Here is a 23,444-nt window from a genome sequence, read left to right as displayed (position 1 = left end):
CCTTGAAAGCAGGGATCTGAAACTCTACTGTAGGAAGCAGAAGATTCCAGGAGACATTCTACAAATGAAGGAACCAAAACCCTGTGGGTGAATAAAGAATTCTGGAAGCAAGCTATCCTCACCCAAGGAGACCAGGTTCCTATAGTTCTCTAACATCACATCCCTGTACAACTCCACTGGAGGGAGTACAGGCATTCTCACTCATCCTGAGAAAATTCTATGGTCACATCTCTGAATGTCAACAGGCCCTAAAATAAAAAGTGCATTTGTTGAGTCACAACAGGAAAGAGTTCATAATTTGGCCCAAGAGAGTATTAAAAGAAGTGGTTTGATTTAGGAGAGTATCTTGAATTATCCAATAAAATAATTTTTACACAGTAATATTCTCTATTGTATTTCTAACTCCAAGAAAAGATGACATACGATCCACAAAACAACTATAGGGACTATAATTATCTGGAAGAGAAATTATAAAATGATGGCATCAACACAGGCATATGCATTTCTGAGTGTTGTACTTTTATTATACAGGATAAATTCTGTATATTTCTCAGTAAATATACATGATGAGTCAGAAGTCAAACTTTCCAATTTTAATGTTTAAACAAGCAAACTGGAGATACTGTTAAAATGCAGAATCTGATCCAGGAATTCTGGGGTGGGGCCTGAGTTCCACATTTTTAACAAGTTCATTTTTCACTAGTGATGCCAGTGTCTCTGGTCCATGTACCACACATTTTGATAACATAAAGGTAGAATAGCAAGGTAAGAATTTATAGTTAATCTTGAACTGAAAGTGTTTTATGGATTTTACAGGTCTAATAGAATAGTAAGCACACCAGCAACAATCCTTTGTGAATATTTACTATATACTTTCTAGTTGGTTTTTTTACGTAGCATTGAATGCACCACATAACTAGTTTAAGAAACATGCCATTACTGTTCCTCTTTTCTTGAGCATATTTGTCAACCATTCAGTAAATGTTAGAGCCTGGGTTTTACTCCAGTTTACCTGAACTAGAAGTTATCTACAAAGAACACAAGTACACAGAGACAATCCTAATGAATGTTTATATCAGCGTCTGTAATTAGGAAGAATAATAGAAATAAGAAAAAAATGGATCAGATAATGTTAACACAATGTACACCGATATACATAAAAATGGCGACTTTGTACATATTAAAAGTTATATAGAAGAAAATATTCATAGCAATGAAATTAGTATTATTTTTTACTGAGTAAATCTTATAAATCTATTTGTGGAAGATATCCTTTGTATTTTTAAAATACACTATGATACAAACGTGTACAATGATATAAAATAAATTAGAGCTATTGGTTCTGAATCTTTTATTTCTTTACAGATCTTTATAATTTGTGCTGAGCTATATTTATGAATATTGACACAGTTGAACATATATTAGTAATACTATCCTCGGAAACTTTTTGGAGAACACAAAGAAATGATAAAGAAGAGTATGTCTGTAACGTGAGCATGGAGTATAATGGAAACTATCTAAACCTAGTCTTGACTGATGAAAACCTCCGCTTACAAAACTCAATATCTCTACTAAACACAGTTGAGTGCTCATATTTCAAAGCAAACTAGAAGCAAAGAGAAACTAAGAAGAAATGGAGTTGCCACATTAACTGGGACATCCCTCACTAAATCTTTCCAAGATATTTATTAAAGAAAAAAGGGGGAAAATAGGAACTTCATAGTGCAGGAATCTGGCAGAAAACACCTGAATCAGTGATCAGGTATAATTGGGATAAATTGGTTTCAGGTGACGGAAACACTCAAGAGGACACATTGTCACTGCTTGGGTATTTTTGGCAAAAATAAGGAAATCTGAAACTATCTTGAAAAAAATGTCAGTTTTATGCAAATTTCAATCCATAAATACCTCCCTTGTTCTGTATTCATAATAGTACATTTAAATAGTAAGTCTTTGTTACCAATGTAGAGAACAGTCTATAATTTTTTTCAGAACTTTCTAAGGAATTCTGGACCACTAAGATCATACTGTTTATACGTGCATTTTCTTAATCCTGTTCTAAAGAGATGATGTTGCATCCAGATATAAGGTAACCACTCCACTTTCCCCAAATTCAGTAAGATACCAACACCCAACCCCATCCCAATGGGAATCTGGGGTACTAATGCTTTCCCATGTTCATCTCTCACAAAGGAAATATTTTCAATACTTGAAATTCATTAAATCATATTGAGACTTCTTCGTGCTCTACAGGGAGCTTGGATGCAAACAATAGAGAAAAGGCTCTGGGACATAGGGGAGAAGTAGTCTAAAGACATGATCTTGACTATCATAAGAATAAATGTTTAAAAATAAGTAGTTGAGGGGCTTCCCTGGTGGCGCAGTGGTTGAGAGTCTGCCTGCCGATGCGGTACACACGGGTTCGTGCCCTGGTCCGGGAAGATCCCACTTGCCGCGGAGCGGCTGGGCCCGTGAGCCATGGCCGCTGAGCCTGCGCGTCCAGAGCCTGTGCTCCGCAACGGGAGAGGCCACAGCAGTGAGAGGCCCGCGTACCGCAAAAAAATAAAAATAAGTAGTTGAAAACAACCTCGCTAGGCAAGAACACCAAAAGTAGATAATTAAAGGTTTGCAGGTTCTCGATCCATGACATTTCAGGAGGAAAAGCAAACCCAGCCTCTGACCCGGGACAGGACACTTACCTGAGAAGCTGCCAATCCTCCTCTTCTTCCTCCTGCACTGGGTCCTTTTCTCATCAATAATATGTTGAGGAATCACACCAGCATCTTGAGAATATGCCTTCAACGGTGTCAGTACAGCTCCTTCACCTGCTCCCAGCACAACCACAGGCAGAAGGACCTTGAAATGCTGAAAAAGCCAACCTCCCCTGTCCTTCCTCTCAGGAGAGATTCAGGAACAATCAGCTCCTACATGGAGACCAATCAATGAGTTTTTCTTTGTTGTCTACACTTCTTCTCTCTTCATATAAATGTCCCAAAATTCTGCTAACATGGGGTATGTGGGCTTCACCGACTAGCCCCTTGAAAGCCGACGCAGAGCAAAACCTACTGCCTCTCCTTGGACTAAAGCTTGCTCTGAACTCTCATAAATATACCCAGAAGCCCACGTACTTAACCCTGGCCTCACCTTAGAATCACCTGGAGCACTTAATTAAAATAACACTGATGATCTCACAGGACTAATAGATGGACGCTGTGGGGAGGGCACAGGTGATGTTATTTCTTAATACTAGTCATCTGATCCTAATGGGAAACCAGATGGGAACCACTTAGCTAAACATTTTTTTCTGAACCTTGAAAATGAATACAAATCTCTTTGGGATCAGGACCCCATTCTAAGAAGTTGTGAATCTGCAAGTTTGAGGTGGTGCCCATGAAATGACAGCTTTAACAAGTTTCCTGTTGGTGATGTTGTCGCTCCCCCAAGACCCATTTTCAGTAGCACTGACCTAGAGATATCACACAACACACCTGAGACCTCTGAGTAGTGTGAGGATTTGGGGCGGGAACTTCTAGAAGCACAAGGTCTGTCAGCCTGATTCTCTGAGAAGGTTTGAACATTGTAAGTTTGCTTAAATAGTCCCAATAAACCTTGATTGGTAAGCAGGACTCCAATTTTGTTAAGTTTCATGAGCTACTCTTACTGGCAGACATAACACTTTTTCATAGAGATGTTGAGATCAAGCCGTCTGAATTGCCAACAAACAGATCACGTATACGGTGAAAACTTGGGATGTGAAAGGACGGAGGTACTCAGGCTACATCCTATTCTATCACGCCCACTGCTGGCAGACAGTGAGGGAGTTGGTCTTACTAGCACTCCTCTACCTGCACTTCTCCGTAACGAAGATACTCCCTCTAAAACTCATAAATCAGGGAAATACATCATGGTACACATCAATTCCTGCTATACATTCTGAAGCAGCCAAAAATAACAGGATGTTGAATTCATCTAAAAAGTCTGTCTGCTTTGTTATGGTAGCTTCCTCCCCTGGTGTGAACCCTTTCCGAAAACAATAAGTTGAATATATTTTGGGTTTTCTTTTTTTTTTTCCTGAGTGGTCACCAAGGGATTTTAACATCTGAAAATGTCAGATGCTCTAGCAATATTACAATCACCAAGTGTGTAAAAGGATTCAAAGGGCTAATTATGGGAGGCTACCATGAAGGGCTGCCTAAGGGAACAGGGAGATTTCATTTTCCTTGGGCTCTTCACCCTGAGATCTCTGTTGCCTATTTCTCTTTGTAGCTACCACCATCTAGAGAGTAACCAGGATAAGAGGCTTCACTCTGTCTGCCCATGAGTGCAACCATGCTTAACCACACAGTCCTTGGTGCTTCCAGACTCCCCTGTTCCTAGTATCCCCTCCATTCATGACATAGCATAAAATAGGATGGTGACATGTATAACTGTATAAAACAAGCTAAAATATTTCAGTTTTCCCCTACCTCATAATTCCAATGAATAGATGTAGCTTTCTGATGAATACATCCGAAGTCGGTATATAAGTATAGTGAGGTATCAGAGCACACCAAGAAGACAGTAACTACACACAAATACCAGCAAGATGCATTTCTGTTTAGTTTCAAGCACTCTATTGGCTAATTGCAGCTCAGCCAATAAACTTGCAATATTTTTGAATCACCCAAAACTCTACATCAATGTTGGTAACTCATTGATCTTTACTCCTTCCACCAGTAAGAAAACAAACAAAAATTAAGGACATTTAGGCTGCTTGTTTCATCCTTACCTTTTATAATCAGCTGTATTAACATATAGAACAATAGAAGGCACATATTCCCGCCTCACACACTATTTGGACTAGAGAATTTGCTACTTTTTACTGGGACTATTCTCCTAGTCCTCAACCAGCTCTATGAAGAGGCCTTATTTACTCTGTTTAAGGAAGTCACGTCTCTAGCTCCCCACCTCCACCATAAACCCCCAGAGGGCATAATTGTGTCTTCTATCCCCCACAGTCTGTGTGTCCATAAATATTCTTCACGTTGAACTGAACAAGGTGTGAGCAAACAGGAAGTGCCCTGGTGGCTATTGGAAGGGGAGTCTTCCACTGGTTCATTTAAAGGGGAAATATTACCTATTGCTGCAGGTGATAACTAGGGTTTATTAGAGTGAAGAGAAAAAGAGAAGAAACATTATCCCCTCTAATTTGCATTTTTTTTTAATCTTGGAGAAAATGGAAAAAAAGAAAGTCATGTCTCTTTGGGTATCCCATTATCACCAAAGAAAAGAAATTTGGAGAATCTGGAAAGAAATTTGAGGTGTCTTTGATTTTACCATATTTGCAAAGACAACATGTTAGCCTGATAATTTCATGGGTTTGGGCAAAAATAAATAAAATTTAAATGCCTTAATATGAGACAAAATACTTTATCTTTCATGACATAACAGGCAGCTAGAGTTTCATGATTATCTATGTTCACCTTGTCCACCCTGATTTCCACAGGGTGATGTAAAGAGATCCAGGTGGATGCTGTGCATGGGAGAGGTTTGGATCACAGCTGAGGATTCCTTAGTTCAAGATACCCCAATCTCTTAAAATGAGTTGCAAGAAATCCTGCCCAATATTTGATCAGAGGGAGTCATTATCTTTATTATATTAGTTAGGCAATTATTCTGCCCTGTGCCCCAATGAGAGACACTACTTACATCTTCCAATTCAGTGTGGTAAAAAATTCTTGAACAGACAATGTAAGTAGACATTGTTTCTGTCAAGGACCTGAAACTTACTACAAATGAGGAAAAGTAAAGCCTGGTATTATCCCTCTGGACAGAATGTTTAATCCAAGTAATCTAGTGCCTTTGCTTCTTTTGTAATAGGTATATATAAAATAGTAGACACTTGATTCTGCAAAGATTTACATGCTAGGGAGCCCCTGTTGCTTTGAACCAAGGACATAATGAATGTAACTTTCCTTACCTGTGTATCTAATAACATGAGACCTACCTGTTACAGGTGACCAGTTGGCCATATGTACTAACAGAGGTACATAAAAGAAAGAACAGCAAATTACTAAATGTCCCAGAAGGTGACAAAAACCGTACTTCTTGACAAGTTTATTTAATCCAGTGTGGTAGAAAAGGCACAGCTCAATAAATGTATCATTTAAATTTAGAAAAAAAGAAAAGAAAATCAATAAGGCAACAATGGCCTTAAATGACACAATATACCAGTTGGACTTAGTAGATACATTACAGGACATTACATCCAAAAACAGCAGAATATACATTATTTTCAAGTATATATGAAACATTCTCCAGGACAGATCACATGCTAAGCCACAGAAAATATAGGTCAATATCTGTGATGAATATAGATGCAAAAATCCTCAAAAAAATATTAGCAAACTGGAATCCAACAATATATTGAAAGGATCATACACCATAACCCAGTTGAATTTCTTCTAGGGTCATGAGGATGGTTTAACTGTCACTATTTGCAGATGACATGATACTTTATATAGAAAACCCTAAAGTCTCTACCCACAACCATTAGAACTAATAAATAAATTCAGCAAGTTGCAGGATACAAGATTAATATACATAAATCTATTGCTTTTCTATACACTAATAATGAACTATCAGAAAGCTAAAGTAAAAAAAAATCCCATTTAAAATCACAACAAAAAGAATAAAATATCTAGGAATAAACTTAACCAAGGAAGTAAAAGACCTATATTCTAAAAACTATAAAACACTAGTGAAGGAAATTGAAAATGATACAAAGAAATGGAAAGATATCCAGTATTCATGGACTGGAAGAATATTGTTAAAATAGCCATACAACCTAAAGCAATCTACAAATTTAAGGCAATTTCTTTTTTTTAAATAAATTTATTTACTTATTTTATTTATTTTTGGCTGTGCTGGGTCTTCGTTGCTGCCCGCCAGCTTTCTCTAGTTGCAGAGAGCGGGGGCTACTCTTTGTTGCGGTGGGCATGCTTCTCATTGCGGTGGCTTCTCTTCTTCTGGAGCACAGGCTCTAGGCCTGCAGGCTTCAGGAGTTGTGGCACATGGGCTCAGTAGTTGTGGCTCATGGGCTCTAGAGCGCAGGCTCAGTAGTTGTGGTGCACGGGCTTAGTTGCTCTGCGGCATGTGGGATCTTCCCGGACCAGGGCTTGAACCCGTGTCCCCTGCATTGGCAGGCAGATTCTTAACCACTGCGCCACCAGAGAAGTCCTTAAGGCAATTTCTATCAAAATACCCATTACATTTTTCACAGAACTAGAACAACTAATACTAAAATTTATGTGGAACCACAAGAGACCCTGAACAGCCAAAGCAATTCTGAGAAAATCGAACAAAGCTGGAGGTATCACACTACCTGACTTCAGACTATACTACAAAGCTACAGTAATCAAAACAGTATGGTAGGGACTTCCCTACCATACAAACGAGACCTAATTAAACTTAAAAGCTTTGCATAGCAAAGGAAAACATCAACAGAATGAAAAGACAACCTACTGAATGGGACAAAATATTTGCAAATGATATGTCTTAAAAGGGGTTAATATCCAAAATATATTAACAGCTCATACAACTCAATATCAAAAACAACAAGAACTCAATTAAAAAATGGGCAGAAGACCTGAATAGACATTTTTCCAAAAAAGACCTACAGATGGCCAAAAGGCACATGAAAAGATGTTCAACATTGCCAATCATCAGGGAAATGCAAATCAAAACTACAGTGAGATATCACCTTACACCTGTCAGAATGGTTATGGTCAAAAAGACCACAAATAACAAATGTTGCCAAGGTATGGAGAACAGGGAACTCTAGTACACTGCTGATGTGAATGTAAACTGGTGTATGTTGCCATTATGGAAAACAGTATGGAGGTTCCCCAGAAAACTAAAAATAGAACTACCCTATGATCCAGCAATTCCACTCCTGGGTATATATCTAAAGAAAATAAAAACACTAATTCAAAAAGATATATGCACCCCAATATTCATAACAGCATGATTTACAACAGCCAAGATATGGAAGCAACTCTATGTGTCTATCCATGGATAAATGGATAAACAAGATGTGGTTTATATATTCAGTGGAATATTACTCAGCCATAAAAAAGATGAAATTTTAGCTATTTGCAACAACATGGATAGACCTGGAGGGTATTATGCTTAGTGAAATAAGTCAAACAGAGAAAGACAAACACTGTATGCTATCACTTACATGTGGAATCTAAATAAGAAAACAAATGAATTAATATAACAAAATGGAAACAGACACATATAGAAAGAACTAACTAGCGGTTATCAGTGGGAGGAGTACTGGGGCAGGGGCAAGATAAGGGTTGTGGATTAAGAGGTACACACTACCATGTTTAAAACAAATAAGATACAAAGATATATTGTACAGCACAGGGAATATAGCCAATATTTTAATAACTTTAAATGGCATATAATCTATAAAAATATTATATCACTATGTTGTACATCTGAAATTAATATAATATGTAAATCAACTAGAATAAAAAATAAAGAAAAGATTAGAATAATCTAGGGAAATGCCATCCCTACACAAAAATGCATAAACAATTGAGAGTATTGGTTTATGTTAAATGCCTCTGTGTTTCACTTGGTCCCATTAGAAGATCGATAAAACCTGTTTGAAAAACAACAACAAAAACAACTTATGGGAGGCAGGTAAACCCCCAGTATAGAAACTGAGCTCTTTCATAGTAGAGGTGTTAATAAGATGGGATGAGATCTTAGCACAAAATTCGTAGGCACCTTAGAAAATAAATATGAGTATTACTGACTCACAGCAAATAGACCTAAATTAAACTAATACATAAACAGTATAAAACAACATGATATACAAAAAGAGAACACTTACTGAAAGATTTCTTGGCCTTCCTTATTGCAAGCAATGCCTGTATCATAATTGATGGAAACCAGGTACGTCAGCCTAAAATACGCCTCTTTGACATAAAAATTATTTTGAGCTGAAGGCAGTTAAGAAGCGGTAAACATACAGAAAGATTCCCCTTCTCTGTCCAAAGGCAGGAACTAAATTCTTCTTTTAATGGAGATAGACTCTTACCAGTCCACAGATGGCACCAGAGGAATCTGCAAACAAACCTCATTAAATGAAGATAAGGATTACCGGGCCCTAATTGGACTATCACTAGCCCATTGCACTGTCAGTTTCACAAATTTATCCTTTCTTTGTCTAAAAGGTATAAAAGCTTCCTGCTCTGGTTACTTCTTCAGGGCTTCATTCTCTTCTGAAAGCTCTCATGTACATGTAAAAATTTAATAAAATTTGCATGCTTTTCTCCCGTTAAAATAATAATAATAATTTTAAAAAGAAAAGAAATCTGAACGGCTGGTAAGTCTCCCAGCATTTACAAATTCTGCGACTCTGAAATACGCTCCCTCCCAAGTCACAGCTCCTCTAGAGGCAGGGAGAGAAGTCTTCAGAAGTCCTGTGTATTACCTAAGGTGCGAACTACATTTCCCAGAAGTCTCTGAGGCACAGCTCTATTAGAGCCGTTGTGGAGTTGCATGCTGGGAAAGAGAGGCCGTACGTTTTCAGCTCCGCGGATTCCGGCGTTTATGGACTACGTTTCCCAGAGGGCTCTGGGGCATGGCTCCATTAGCAGCTCGGGGAGTTGCATGCTGGGAGATGCGCTTTCTGCCAGAAGGATTTTTATTCAAGCTTTGGTTTGCCGGTGACCCTGTCCGGAGGTAACCTCAACGCCGGCGCTCCCTCCCGACGCCGTCGGTTGTTGGGCCCCAAGCGGTGAGTAATTAGCATCCCATGAGGAAAACAGAGCGGAATACGGCGAGCGATGGCGATGAGGGAGAAGGAGAAGAGGCCCGAAACGGAGCCTCGGCCTCTGGCTTCGGGAGCGCTGCGGAGGAAGTGCGAGCGTGTGCGTGTGTGTATGTCTGTGTGTGTGATCAGGGGCTCGGCCATGTCTGCAGACTGAGATGTGCGCGTGGGCGTCGGTGAGGGAGACAGGCCCGGTCCCTGTGTTTGTGACGCACTTGCGCGTGAGTGTGTGTAGCGGGGGGACGAGACGCGGCCCCATCCCGGTTTGTGTGCGTCCTGTGCGTGTGAGCATCTGTAGCGGTGACGCGGCCGGGCTGTGACTCCTCCACTGTGCTCTGTGTGAGTTACATGCGTGTGGGCTCTGCGGGGTTGGCGGGGCCCAGATGTGTCCCCGAGGCTATGAGATGTGCCGTTGCATTTCTGTGGGGTTGGCGCAGCCGTGTACCATATCTCTGGCGTGGGCGTCAGCCAGTGTGACAGAGCCTAGGTGTATGCAGTTGTTCAGCTGTGACAGGTGCAGGACTGTTCTTGGGCGTGTGGCCCCGGATTGAGTGTGTAGCTCTGATGTCTCTGCTGCTTCCTCTCCCTTCACGTTCCAACCATGCGGGTACTTGTTTGGGCACAGTGGCCCCAAAGGAAAGTCAGAGCCTGAATGCTGTAGTGAAAATGACAAGAATGGCACAGACATGGTTATGAGATGGCAGCTTTGGAGCTAGAGGTGCTCTCCATCTAAAATTCAGGCTACCTGAATGACAGAATGGAAGGGCCTCCGGAATAAGATTCTTTTTTGGAAAGGAGAGGTCCCTGACCTAGGAGGTGGGGGTACCCCAATTAGTAGAGTCTAGTTTCCACGAATCTCTGAAATACTCAGATGTGGGTGCCCTCTTATTTCTGATTGGTTTTAGATAAGACATGGGAGCAGGTGTGGCCTCAGAGGGCATTTTCGGATGTAATCTGTGCTCCAGAAAAGTCCTAATGTCTCATTCTGACCTCTCTTTCCTCCAGGCCAGCTGTCCTCCAGAAAAAGCATCCCAAGGAGAAAGAATCATCGTCATCAGGTCTTGAAATCAAGGTTCAGCTGAGTTACCGTCTTGTTCAGTAAATGATTTGTGTTTATAGCACTTAAGGATATTTGCTTTCCTTGCCCCGAAATGTCCTCTTTAATGGTGACTTGACCCAGTAATTTCTTCCCAAGTGGTGTGACAAGAGTCGTGAATGTGTATTCCCCGTTGACCAACCGTCTCAATGAGTACTCACGTATTCAATAAGCAGATTGTTCACATCCTCCTGTGTGGTCTTCCAAGACTCCGCTAGGATCGAGGAATACTACTGGGAGATTAATGTTAGCACTTTTAGTGTGTGATTTGGTAAGGAGGATATTAAATTTTTAGGTGGAAATCAAAGGCTAGATGTCTTTGGTCTTTTCCACAGGGCTGACTTTCAGAGCACAGTAAGAAAGGAGAAGTTTTGATTGTTTTAGTCAGTTAATGACAAAGTTACCAGCTTTGTCAGGCTTTTTTTTTTTTTTTGCGGTACGCGGGCCTCTCACTGTTGTGGCCTCTCCCGTTGCGGAGCACAGGCTCAGGACGCGCGGGCCCAGCGGCCACTCCACAGCACGCGGGATCCTCCTGGACCGGGACACGAACCCGCGTCCCCTGCATCGGCAGGCGGACTCCCAACCACTGCGCCACCAGGGAAGCCCCCTGTGAGGCTTTTAAGAGTGGGGTTTGAGCAAAGGTCTTTGTCATCAAGGGCAAGGATTTTTTTTTTTTCCAGTAATCAATAAATAGAAATTTGTTGTATTAGCCAGGTCTTATTTGAGGTCTGACAGTTTCCATATGTTTCGGTTATATCTTTGTATGAACTGTGAGAAGCAGTATGGTTAGATGCTGATTACAAGTTTTGGATCCAGAGCAGGGTTTGGCAAACTTTCTCTAAAGGGTCACATATTAAATATTTCATGCTTTGTGGGCTACGTATGGCTGCATATTGTTCTTCTTTAATAGATTTTATTTTTTAGAATGGTCTTAGATTTAAAGAAAAATTGCAAAGGTAATACAGAGAATTCCCAGGTACCCTGCACCCAGTTTCTTCTATTATTAACAACTCAGTTCTGAACCATTATCATTAACTGATGTCTTTGCTTTATTCAGATTTCCTTACTTTTTACATAATGGTTTTCATCTGTTCCAGGATCCCATCCAGGATACCACATTACATTTCGTTGTCATGTTTCCTTAAGGTCCTCTTGGCTGTGCCCATTTCTGACTTCCATTGTTTCTGACGACTGTGACATTTTTAAGTGGTACTGGTCAGGTATTTTGTAGGATGACTCTCTATTGGAATGCGATGTTTTCCTCATGATTAGACTGGGTTTATGGGTTTGGGGGTGGAAGATCACAGCAGTAAATTGCCACTTTCATCACATCATAGCAAGAAGACATACTATCAACAAGATTTGTGATTGTTGAGGTTGAACTTGATCATCTGGCTCAGGTAGTGTTTGTCAGTTTCCTCCACTGTAAAGTTATTCCTTTTTTTCAAAAACTGTGTCCCCCTGAGTGACGACTGCATATTTCAAAACCCCAAGTACTAGACCCTTGTCACTCTGACTCTGCTTCTGTCCTCACATCTTTCTCTCCTCTTTCATCCCCCTTACTCACTTTTGAAGACCCTCGTGATTACACGGGGCCCACCTGGCATAATTCAGGATAATCTCCCTATTTTAAGGTCAGATGATTCAGGACTTTCCCTCTGCAACCTAACTCCCTTTTTCTGTGTAATGTAACATATTCACAGGTTCCAGGATTAGGACATGGACATCTTTGGGAGACTGTTCTTTTGCCTACCACAGACCTATCTATTCAAAGTTCACTTAATGGCTGCAACATACCTGCCCCCTCATAACTGTAGTCCTTTTCTTTGTTAATTTTTTTTAAAAATTTGGGACTATCTTAAGGTATATTTCTTTTTTTTTTTTTTTTTTTTTTTTTTGCGGTACGCGGGCCTCTCACTGTTGTGGCCTCTCCCGTTGCGGAGCACAGGCTCCGGACGCACAGGCTCAGCGGCCATGGCTCACAGGCCCAGTCATTCCGTGGCATGTGGGATCTTCCCGGACCGGGGCACGAACCCGCGTCCCCTGCATCAGCAGGCGGACTCTCAACCACTGCGCCACCAGGGAAACCCCAAGGCCAAATTCTTAATCCATATTCCCCCAACAGGGAGCTGGCCAGGAATCCTCCCACTGAAATTTCCGGATCTGACTTCAAGACAAAAAATAAAAGTTCCTCTGTCCTGTCTGTGCAGCTGTGTTTCCTGGGGTTTCAGGGAAAACTTGTTTTGTTTTTTTCCAGAATCCTTTTAATCTTCAGATGTGCTGTGTTTATGTGGGGGGCCTTGTGGGGGAAGAAGATGAGCGTTCTTTGGAAGAAAAGATGGAGGAGTGAAAAGGTTGTATTAAGTCATTTGGGGACCAAGGTGCACTTATTTTAATGCCTCTTTTTCCTTGTCTAGATCTGGCTTCTCTGGATTTTGTGTCTTCAGTAAAGCAGACCCCAAGAGGACCGATCAGTTCTTGAATTCTAAAACCATGGCCCACGTAAGTATGTTTTTCTCTTTCCTTCTTGAATTGTGATATTTAGGTCCTGTGGATACTTCTTTGAAATATCATGAAGGCTCCTGCACAAGTGAGTCCCATCCAAGTACCTACTTCCCAGCTCTTTCTGTTCCAGTGAATAATAACGCCATATAGCCTATTGCCCACCTCTGTGACTAATGTTCACTTAACCCTTGAGCTAGTTACTCAGTATCTCTTATGTACTCACTTTTTTGTCAAGAGTAATTGGAACAATGGAAGCAGAAACTACCTTTGGAGAAATATTTGAGTCCAGTCTGCAATTTGATGAGTTGGAGACATTGGTCCCATTTGACCACACGAGAAAACTAGAATTCCTCACTCATCTCCACTGATCTTTTTCCCAAGCAGATAAGAGGGAACATTCATATTCTTTGGTCTCAGTCTTAGTGTGTAGTGAAAGCTCACACTTTACGAAGCTTTTAGAATTGCGTAGAGCTGTGATTAGGGCCTGTGGACTCAGAGATCATGTTCCTGCCAGGGGACCCGGGAGATAAATTTTGTTTTGCACAGACCTGTCTGTATGCTCCTGAATCATTTGATACCAGTTTCCCCTAAATCAGGAACAAAGAAAAGGCAAGGCTAGCAGATGGTAACAGGTAAGAAGGTCATTTCATACAAGAGTAATAAATGATCATATACTCCTGGAATTGGGGAAACTTTAGACATTTTGCTCAACCTAAGTGTGTAACTATCATAATTAAATCTAATCCTTCTCTATGATGGAATAAAAAAATGCTTTTGTCATTACAAAGGTGGACTGCTTAAAAGATAACCTGGCAAAATGATGAACCCGAGACTTGAAAACATGCAAACCCGATTTTCTAAGATAAAAGATCTTATATTACATTTGGGAAGTAAACCCCAGACATTTTTTTTCTTTCTCCTTAAAGAGAAAAGGATGCTGTAAGAATCCATGCTTGCTGAAAATTCATGAGACAGGCCTGTTAGCAGGCTCTGTGCTTGTGCAGCGGAGGAAAACTGGAATTGGTTTATCCATTTCCTGACAGGTTGGCATGATTAAGAATTCCCCAGGGGCTTCCCTGGTGGCGCAGTGGTTAAGAATCCGCCTGCCAAGGCAGGGAACACAGGTTCGAGCCCTGGTCCGGGAAGATCCCACATGCTGTGGAGCAACGAAGCCCATGCACCACAACTACTGAGCCCGTGCTCTGCAACAAGAGAAGCCACTGCAATGAGAAGCCCGCGCACTGCAATGAAGAGTAGCCCCCGCTCGCCGCAACCAGAGGAAAGCCTGCGCACAGCAACAAAGACCCAACACAGCCAAAAATAAAATAAAGGGCTTCCCTGGTGGCACAGTGGTTGAGAGTCCGCCTGCCGATGCAGGGGACATGGGTTCGTGCCCCAGTCCAGGAAGATCCCACGTGCTGCGGAGCAGCTGGGCCCGTGAGCCATGGCCGCTGAGCCTGTGCGTCCGGAGCCTGTACTCCGCAACGGGAGAGGCCACAACAGTGAGAGGCTGGTGTACTGCAAAAAATAATAATAAAATAAAATAAATAAAAATTTTAAAAAAAAAGAATTCCCCAGGGTGTAGGTGGTTTCCCCTGCAGCAGGAGGGGCTTCAGCCACAGTCGTGTCCTCACTGGCCCCTCCCCGTATCACAGGCTTTTAATCTACCCGCTGTATCCACCCCTGCACAGAGTGTAGCCCTTCCTCCCCCCTCCTCCATCTGGAAACTGTGTGCTTTCGTTTCATCAGGGACGTGTGGGTTTGCGTTTCCAGGGTTTGGTGACATTCTCCGATGTAGCCATAGACTTCTCTCAGGAGGAGTGGGCATGTCTGGACTCTACGCAGAGAGACCTGTACTGGGACGTGATGCTGGAGAACTACAGTAACTTGGTCTCGCTGGGTAAGTTGCCTGCCTCAGATAATCTGGACTCTGCTCCCTGCACAGTCAGCTCTCTCCTTTCAGGACCACCTTTCAAGATACTAGTTGAATTTCTTTCTTCCTGCACCCAAGGGATGTTTTGAGCTTTGTCCAGTTGGAAGTGGGCGTTACGCATGCACCTTCACCTCCTCATCCATCAGTGATCTTCCCATCTCTGGCCCCTCCTGTAATTACCTCTCTTCCTTACTGGCCAAAGGACTGATTAGAGTTATTTAATTTATTAGAATAAATGTATTTATTTTATTTCATGACCATCTTCAAAGAAACCAAGCTTCATGCTGTGAGCCTATGTTTACACCCAAATTGCTGTCGATGGTACTTTGGGGACCCACCTTTAGGAGAAATGGCTCTACACAGTGACTTGATTTTCTCTGGCAAACCAGACTCTATGTTTGATGTAGAGGTGGGATGAATGAACAGAATCTGTGTAAAACCACACTGAGCATATTGCATTCCCTACACATTGTACCCGAAGTGAGGTTGAAAGTTATAACCTATGAATTCTGAGTTAAATATTGGATGATAAATATGTAAGGAAATTTCTTGTTTTTCTATTAGCAAAATAACAGCCATAATATTAATGGCTAATAAATACTGTGCTTGCTCTGCACCAGAAAACATTCTGAGCCTGGTGTGTATGTATATGTACAAATACGTTTCATTCCGTTCTCACAAGTTTATGAGCTAGGAAATTATTACGTCTAATTCGTAGATGAGTATACTGGGGCACAAAGTGACTTAATCAAGGAAGCAGAAGCAAACCTGGAACCTAAGAATTCTGGCCCCAGAATCCGTATTCTCAACTGCCAGGTTCTGCTTGCCTCCAGAAGTTTAAATAAAGACCTTTTCGGGAATTCCGTGGTGGTCCAGTGGTTAGGACTCGGCACTGTCACTGCTGTGGGCCTGGGTTCAATTACTGGTCGGGGACCTAAGATCCTGCAAGCCTCGACACAAGACCAAAAAATAAACATAAAAATAAATAAAATTTTTTAACTTTTTAAAAAAATGAAGTAAATGTAAAATAGAATAGAATAGAATAAAATAGCCCTTTTCCCTACCCATCTGGTTTCCTGTTTGTCCTTCAGGCCTTTCTCTTTTCCTGAAGTCAGTTTTAGGTTGTTACACAAATTTGACTAAAGCGCAATCAAAAAATCTTGAGCCAACAGTTTTCTCCTAAGTTCTACATCATGTGGCATTTCTTTTTTTGAAAGCAAGACATCTCATTTCTAAGCCAGACACAATTGTCTTATGGAAGCAAGGGAGAGACCTTCGACAGTTGAGGAGAAAAGACACTAAAGTAGTGCAGAGGAGAGCGACAGCCAGCCCGGCTCGGGCAAGCCATCACTACCACAAGCGGCCCAGCTGGGCAGGGGGCAGCTGCACCCCTGAGGTGTTTGCAGAGCTCCCTACAAAGGTCTCGGGCCCAAGGCCTCTGAAGAAGTCACCACCTTGAACTTTATCTTCACCCCATTCCCTTCTCAATTTGTTTTCCTTCTCATGTTTCACCCCTACTGAGTAGCAAGGGCATAGAAAACAGGACCCTGTGCCATTCGTAGTTTCTGAAAGTTGGTTGTTATCCTAGCTTCGTGTGCTTTTTTCCTTTTTAATCTATTTTTTGGTGATACTGCTTCCTGGGTTCTCTGTTCTTCCATCACGAAGCAATATCCGCTTATGTCTCTTTTGATGCTGTGTTAGCAGTCACTGACACTCAGTACCTAGATTCAGTATTTCATTGGGGGTTCCAAATGGTGGTATTCTATCATTGCCTCTTCATTTATTCACTATAAATAATTCTTTGAAGAGAAACTGACCCACCTGCTAATTGGTTGTGTAGTGGAACTGCTCATATTGGATAAGATGAAAACTTTGTTCTTTAAAGAAAAAAAACTATCAGTTTTTAATAACAAAGGGCTGGTTTCCTAGCATGCTCCAAAGTTGGCCATTTAACATTTTTTAGTATCTGAATGAACTCATGAATTTAAACATGTTTTACAGTCCCTTGAGTTAGCATCCGTTTTTTTTTTTTTTTGGCGGTACGCGGGCCTCTCACTGCTGTGGCCTCTCCCATTGCGGAGCGCAGGCTCCTGACGCGCAGACTCAGTGGCCATGGCTCACGGGCCCAGCCGCTCCGCGGCATGTGGGATCTTCCCGGACCGGGGCACGAACCCGTGTCCTCTGCATCGGCAGGCGGACTCTCAACCACTGCGCCACCAGGGAAGCCCCTAGCATCCTTATTGATGCTCAGATTTTTCTAAACATTTCCTCCTAAGTGTTTCATAATTTTTATTATTAAATTTAATTCTACACACATCTTTTGAATGTTGGATCTTTGTATCCAGAATTACTTTTAATGATATTACTTGTGTTTTTGTGTGTATACACAACTATCCAACTGTATCTTTTTATTTTCCTACAGTAGTTGTATATTTGATTTTCTTGGTTTTCCAGGTTTGTCATCACATCTATAAATTGTACTTTTTCATCTTCATTTTTGAGATTTGTCCCTCTAATTTTTTTTTTTGCTTAATTGTTTCAGCTGGTAGGAAATAGTAGAGCTAATAGTAAGTGCCTCTTTTGTTTGATTTTAGCAGGGATGTCTCCAGTGTTTCCTCATTAAGTATTGTGATGCTAGACGTGGAATCTAGATTTTAATAAGAGCTCTAGGTGATTCATATTTTTCCCACTGGAGGAGTTTTATTTCTGTTAGAGAAGGTTTTAGTTTATGATTAGATTTGTTTTTGTTTTCTTAAAAAGAAACAAAATATGTTGGGGTTTTTTGGGTTTTTTGTTCGTTTTGTTTTTTTCAGATTTGGAATCACCATATGAGACCAAGAGTTTACCTACACAGAAGGGCACTTATGAGATAAATTTTTCCAAACAGAACTCAAATAGAAAAAGTAAATCCCTTGGCCTTGACTGGATGTGTGAAGGTGAGTTTGAAGGACCACAGGCCCCACAAGAGGGATATATCAATCAAATCAACTGTGGGAAAGCGCCCACTTGCAGAGAAAATACCTCTGTCCGACCACATCAGAGACTTCATAACAGGGAAAATTCCTATGAATGTAAGGAATGTGGGAAGGCCTTTAGCCGAGGCTATCAACTTACTCAACATCAGAAGATTCACACTGGTGAGAAACCCTACGAATGTAAAGAATGTAAAAAGGCCTTCCGTTGGGGTAACCAACTTACTCAACATCAAAAAATTCACACTGGTGAGAAACCTTATGAATGTAAGGACTGTGGGAAGGCGTTTCGGTGGGGTTCAAGCCTCGTTATTCATAAGAGAATTCATACGGGTGAGAAGCCCTATGAATGTAAAGACTGTGGGAAGGCCTTCAGACGCGGTGATGAGCTCACTCAGCATCAGAGATTTCACACCGGTGAGAAAGACTATGAATGCAAAGACTGTGGGAAGACCTTTAGCCGAGTGTATAAACTAATTCAGCATAAGAGAATCCACAGTGGTGAAAAACCCTACGAATGTAAAGACTGTGGGAAGGCCTTCATTTGTGGTTCCAGCCTCGTTCAACATAAGAGAATTCACACCGGTGAGAAGCCCTATGAGTGCCAAGAATGTGGGAAGGCCTTTACTCGCGTCAATTATCTCACTCAGCATCAGAAAATTCACACTGGTGAGAAACCTCATGAGTGTAAGGAATGTGGGAAGGCCTTCCGCTGGGGTTCGAGTCTCGTGAAACACGAGAGAATTCATACGGGTGAGAAGCCATATAAATGTACAGAATGTGGGAAGGCCTTTAACTGTGGCTATCACCTTACTCAGCATGAGAGAATCCACACTGGTGAAACGCCTTACAAATGTAAGGAATGTGGAAAGGCCTTTATTTATGGGTCAAGCCTTGTCAAACATGAGCGAATTCATACAGGGGAGAAACCCTACGAGTGTAAAGAATGTGGCAAGGCCTTCAGTCACGGCCATCAACTTACACAGCATCAGAAAATTCATACTGGTGAGAAACCCTCTGAGTGTAAGGAATGTGGAAAGGCATGTAAACGTGTAGACCATCCTCCAGAACATCAGAGAATTCATGCTGTTGAGAAACCTTTTGGGTACAAAGAGCATACAGAGGCCTCTATTCAACATTCATTTCTTCCACGACAAGAGGAAAATCCATGATAAGACTTAACGCAAGAAAGCCTTCACGGTCCCTCTTCTGCTTATAGAATATCAGAAGTCATATGAGAGGTGAATTTGGAGTATTGGAGAAATCACTTTTTCTTATCGATCACAACATACTCAGTTGTAGACTATTTTCTACTGGATAGGTTAGTTTCCTGAATGCGTAGAAACCTTCCAATACCATTTCATCTCTGTCGTATTTCAGATTTGTTCTAAGGTAAAACTCTGCTAATGGAGCATATGTGGGAGAGCTTTTCTTGTGGTACATACCGCTACCTGTTTCCATCACCATCCCACCTCTTTACTCCCTGTGAGGCACTGAGAAAATTAGCTATTACTCTCTGTGCATTATCTGTGAAATGGCGATAATCACACCTACCTAATACTGCTGTTGTGGTGATTAAATGAGTTTGGTACATGTAAGCTCCTTGAACGTGTATCTGAAATGTTGTGTAAGCTCAATAAATATTAGCTGTTTTTGTTGTTCTCATTACCATTAACATTGCTATTAGTGAATTTTTACAAGAAGACCCCCTGCGGGTGCAGTGAGCTGAGAAAAGACTATCAAACTTCTAGAAGAAAATATGGGGAATTCCCTGGTGGTCCAGTGGTTAAGACTCCGTGCTTCCACTGCAGGGGGGCACAGGTTCGATCGCTGGTTGGGGAACTGAGATCCCACAAGCCGTGCGGCGCGGCCAAAAAAAAAAAAAATAGAAAATTTAGGAGATTATTGTCACAGCATTGGGGTAGGCAGCATTTCTTAGTGTACAGAAGACATTAAACAAAAAATAAAAAGTTATTAAGTTGGACTTCATCAAAAGTACAAAGTTCTGATCATCAAATGACACCATGAAGGTGGTGAAAAAGCAAGAAGACTGGGAGAAGATATTTACATAAACCTGACAAAGGATTCACAAAGAAAGGATAAAAAGAATCCTTCAAGTCAATAATAAAACAACAAATCAATTAAAAGGTGGAGGGAGACTTAACATAAGCACTTAAGATCACCAAATGGCAAATAAGTAAGTGCAGATGTGTTAAATGTCATCACTCCTCAAGGATATGCAAAGTAAAATCATCATGGGATGTCACTAGACATGCACCAGAATGGCTGACGTTAAAATTGCTTATAAGCCAGTGTCTTTGTTGGATGTTCAAACATGGCCTGTTCAAGAAGGAACAGCAGCTTCCCTGGTGGCACAGTGGTTAAGAATCCTCCTGCCAATGCAGGGGACATGGGTTCGAGCCCTGGTCCGGGAAGATCCCACATGCCGCGGAGCAACTAAGCCTGTGAGTGACAACTCCTGAAGCCCTCGTGCCACAACTACTGAAGCCCATGTGCCTAGAGCCCATGTTCTGCAACAAGAGAAGCCACCGCAATGAGAAGCCCACGCATCACAATGAAGAGTAGCCCCCGCTCGTCACAACTAGAGAAAACCCGCGCGCAGCAACGAAGACCCAACGCAGCCAAAAATAAATTCATTAAAAAAAAAAAAAAAAAAAAAAAGAAGGGAGAGAATCAGCACACTGGACCTCTCCAAATCCTGGAGGTCCCGCGACAGGGATGGGAAGGTGATACTCAAGGGAGGCAAGTGGATTTGCCCTGGGGAAGGGGCCAGGGCCCAGGATCAAGTCCTTGAGAGAGCTCAGGGAGCAGTTAGACTCTGGAGGGACCTGAGCTGTCTTAAGAGGGTCAGTCCTAGAGTGAAGAAAGTGGGTTGTCTTGGAGAAAGGACTTGAGCCCATGGTGGGGAATCTAAGAGTATGGGTGGGAGAGGACTAGAGCCCATGGGAGTGAGTTTGAAAGGCTAGGGGCGGGGCTGATGGCCATGGGAGGGCCTGGTGCATTAGGAGGGAGAGGCTTGAGCTCAGACAGGTCCTGGGAGACTGGAGAAAAGGAGAGAGTCCAGGAGGGGAGCCTCTGAGAGCTGGAGAACTTGAATGCTATCCATGAATGTGGCCTGGGAGATCTAGGGTGGGTGCTACAGCCAGTGGGAGAACTGTGGCACAGGGGATGCCAGTGTGGTTAGAGCCCAGAGGAGTGCCTTATGAAGGCCGACAGAGGGTTCAGAATCAGGTTGACGTAGGCCTTATGTTTGGTTTATCTCAGGGTTGGGGTTACATTTCAATTCAAGTTACTTTGTCCTTGGGTTACGTATACCGTAGTGTTAGGGTTAGGTTAAGGATTTGGATCCTTGGCAGGGAGGGAATGAGGGAACATGGAACATATTTGGGGGGAGGGATGCCAGACATATACAGACCATTCCACCAACAACAGAACACATATAGAACATTCTCCAGGATAGACCCTATGTTAGGTCACAAAATAATCTCAACAAATTGAAAAGATTAAAAGCACAGATTGAAACCTGACCACAATGTAATGAAACTAGAAATCAACAGAAGGAAAACAAGAATACTATATGGAAATTAAACCACACACTCTTAAGCAACAGATGGTTGAAAGAAGAAATCATAAGGGAAATTAGAAAATACGTAGGAGTGAAAATCAAAACAAACTACAACTTACAGGATGCAGTGAAAGGCACGCTCAGAAGACAGTTTATGGCAGGAAATGCCTACATTGAAAAAGAAGAAAGACCTCAAATCAATAAACTAACTCTACATGGTAAGAAGCTAAAACAAAGAACAAACAAAACCAAAAGCAACAGAAGGCAGAAAATAATAGGGATTAAAGTAAAGTGAAATAGAGAATTTTTTTAATGATACAAAGAATCAGCAGAACCAGAAGTTGGTTCTTTGAGAAGATGAACAAAATGAGCAAAGCTTTAGCTAGATTGACCAAGGGGGGAAAAAGCTATGCAAAGAGAAGTCAAAGGTCACTAGAGATGCTTCCAGTCTCTTCTAGGTATGTGTGGCTAAAGTGAAACATCACAAAAGCAAAGAAACTTGAACGCATTGACATTGCAAATAAATAGAATAAACCTGAGTGCATTCGGTTACACCAGACCAGGGTTCGCCAGAGTTTTTTTGTTGAGGGCCAAATAATAAATATTTTAGGTTTTGCAGGCCACATATGCTCTGGACCACATGTTCCTCTTTATTTTTATTATTATTATTTGTTTACAACCTTTTAAGAATAAAAACCATTCAGCCTCTAAACCAAACAGAATCAGGGCCACAGTCAAGATTTGAGCTATGGACCAGAGTTTACCTGACTGCTGCACTAAACAAATAGGTAAGCTTGGGAAAAGATTCTAGGTCAGCATTATCCAGTTTGGTAACAAACAGCCACATACAATCTTGAGCACTTGAAGTGTGGCCAGGTCGTAAAGTAAGTGTAAAATACACACTGAGATTTGAAGACTGTTCAGAAGTTAAAAAGGTCAAATATCTCATTAGTGAGTTTTACATTATATGTTTAAATGATAACATTTTGGATATTCTGAACTGAATAAAGTATATTATTAAAATTAACTGTATCTATTTCTTTTTCCTTTTTTAATGTGATACTAGGAATATTTTAATTATCTGTGTGGATGTCATATTTGTTTCTTCTGAAATTTGGCAACATTTGTCGAAAATTTTAAACGTGCATGTCTTTGACTCAACATTCCCACTTAAAAGGATATACTATTTTATAGCATTAATTAAAATTTTTCAGGGCCTCTCTCGCCTTCTGAGACGGCCCACACTCTGTCTGTGGAGTGTGTTTCTCTCTAAATAAATCCACTTCTTACCTATCACTTTGTCTCCCACTGAATTCTTTCTGTGATGAGACATCAAGAACCTGAACTTCATTAAGTCCTGAGACCAGGTGTGTGATCTCAATTTAAAGACCTTGGGGGCCCCCCTTGTGGCGCAGCGGTTGAGAGTCCGCCTGCCGATGCAGGGGACACGGGTTCGTGCCCCAGTCCAAGGAGGATCCCACATGCCGCGGAGCGGCTGGGCCCGTGAGCCATGGCCGCTGAGC

At 41.6% G+C, this 23,444-nt stretch overlaps 1 protein-coding gene across 1 annotated transcript; it reads left to right on the top strand.

The window, feature by feature from the left end:
- Nucleotides 1-9,996: 9,996 nt before the first annotated feature.
- On the top strand, nucleotides 9,997-20,010 carry ZNF331 (zinc finger protein 331). Its single transcript, XM_030761320.2, has 4 exons — nucleotides 9,997-10,887; nucleotides 13,343-13,427; nucleotides 15,204-15,330; nucleotides 18,177-20,010. Exons 1-4 carry the CDS (start codon nucleotides 10,742-10,744, stop codon nucleotides 19,505-19,507), a joined length of 1,689 nt encoding a protein of 562 aa, XP_030617180.2. The 5' UTR covers nucleotides 9,997-10,741; the 3' UTR covers nucleotides 19,508-20,010.
- The last annotated feature ends 3,434 nt before the right edge of the window (nucleotides 20,011-23,444 follow it).

Source organism: Delphinapterus leucas, chromosome 20 (genome assembly GCF_059928025.1).
Source record: "Delphinapterus leucas isolate spDelLeu-1000000601 "Yukka" chromosome 20, BTC_Dleu_Yukka2, whole genome shotgun sequence".
In the NCBI taxonomy this organism is placed as follows: domain Eukaryota; kingdom Metazoa; phylum Chordata; class Mammalia; order Artiodactyla; family Monodontidae; genus Delphinapterus; species Delphinapterus leucas.
The sequence above is the reverse complement of the archived record's forward strand: the minus strand, read 5'-3'. Positions and strand labels throughout refer to the sequence as shown.

Excerpts from the sequence above, each read along its gene's own strand:
- ZNF331 (XM_030761320.2), top strand. The coding sequence starts at position 10,742 with ATGGGAGCAGGTGTGGCCTCAGAGGGCATTTTCGGATGTAATCTGTGC. Across the intron at positions 10,888-13,342 it reads GAAAGAATCATCGTCATCAG|ATCTGGCTTCTCTGGATTTT; the intron begins GTCTTGAAATCA and ends TTCCTTGTCTAG. Across the intron at positions 13,428-15,203 it reads ATTCTAAAACCATGGCCCAC|GGTTTGGTGACATTCTCCGA; the intron begins GTAAGTATGTTT and ends TTGCGTTTCCAG.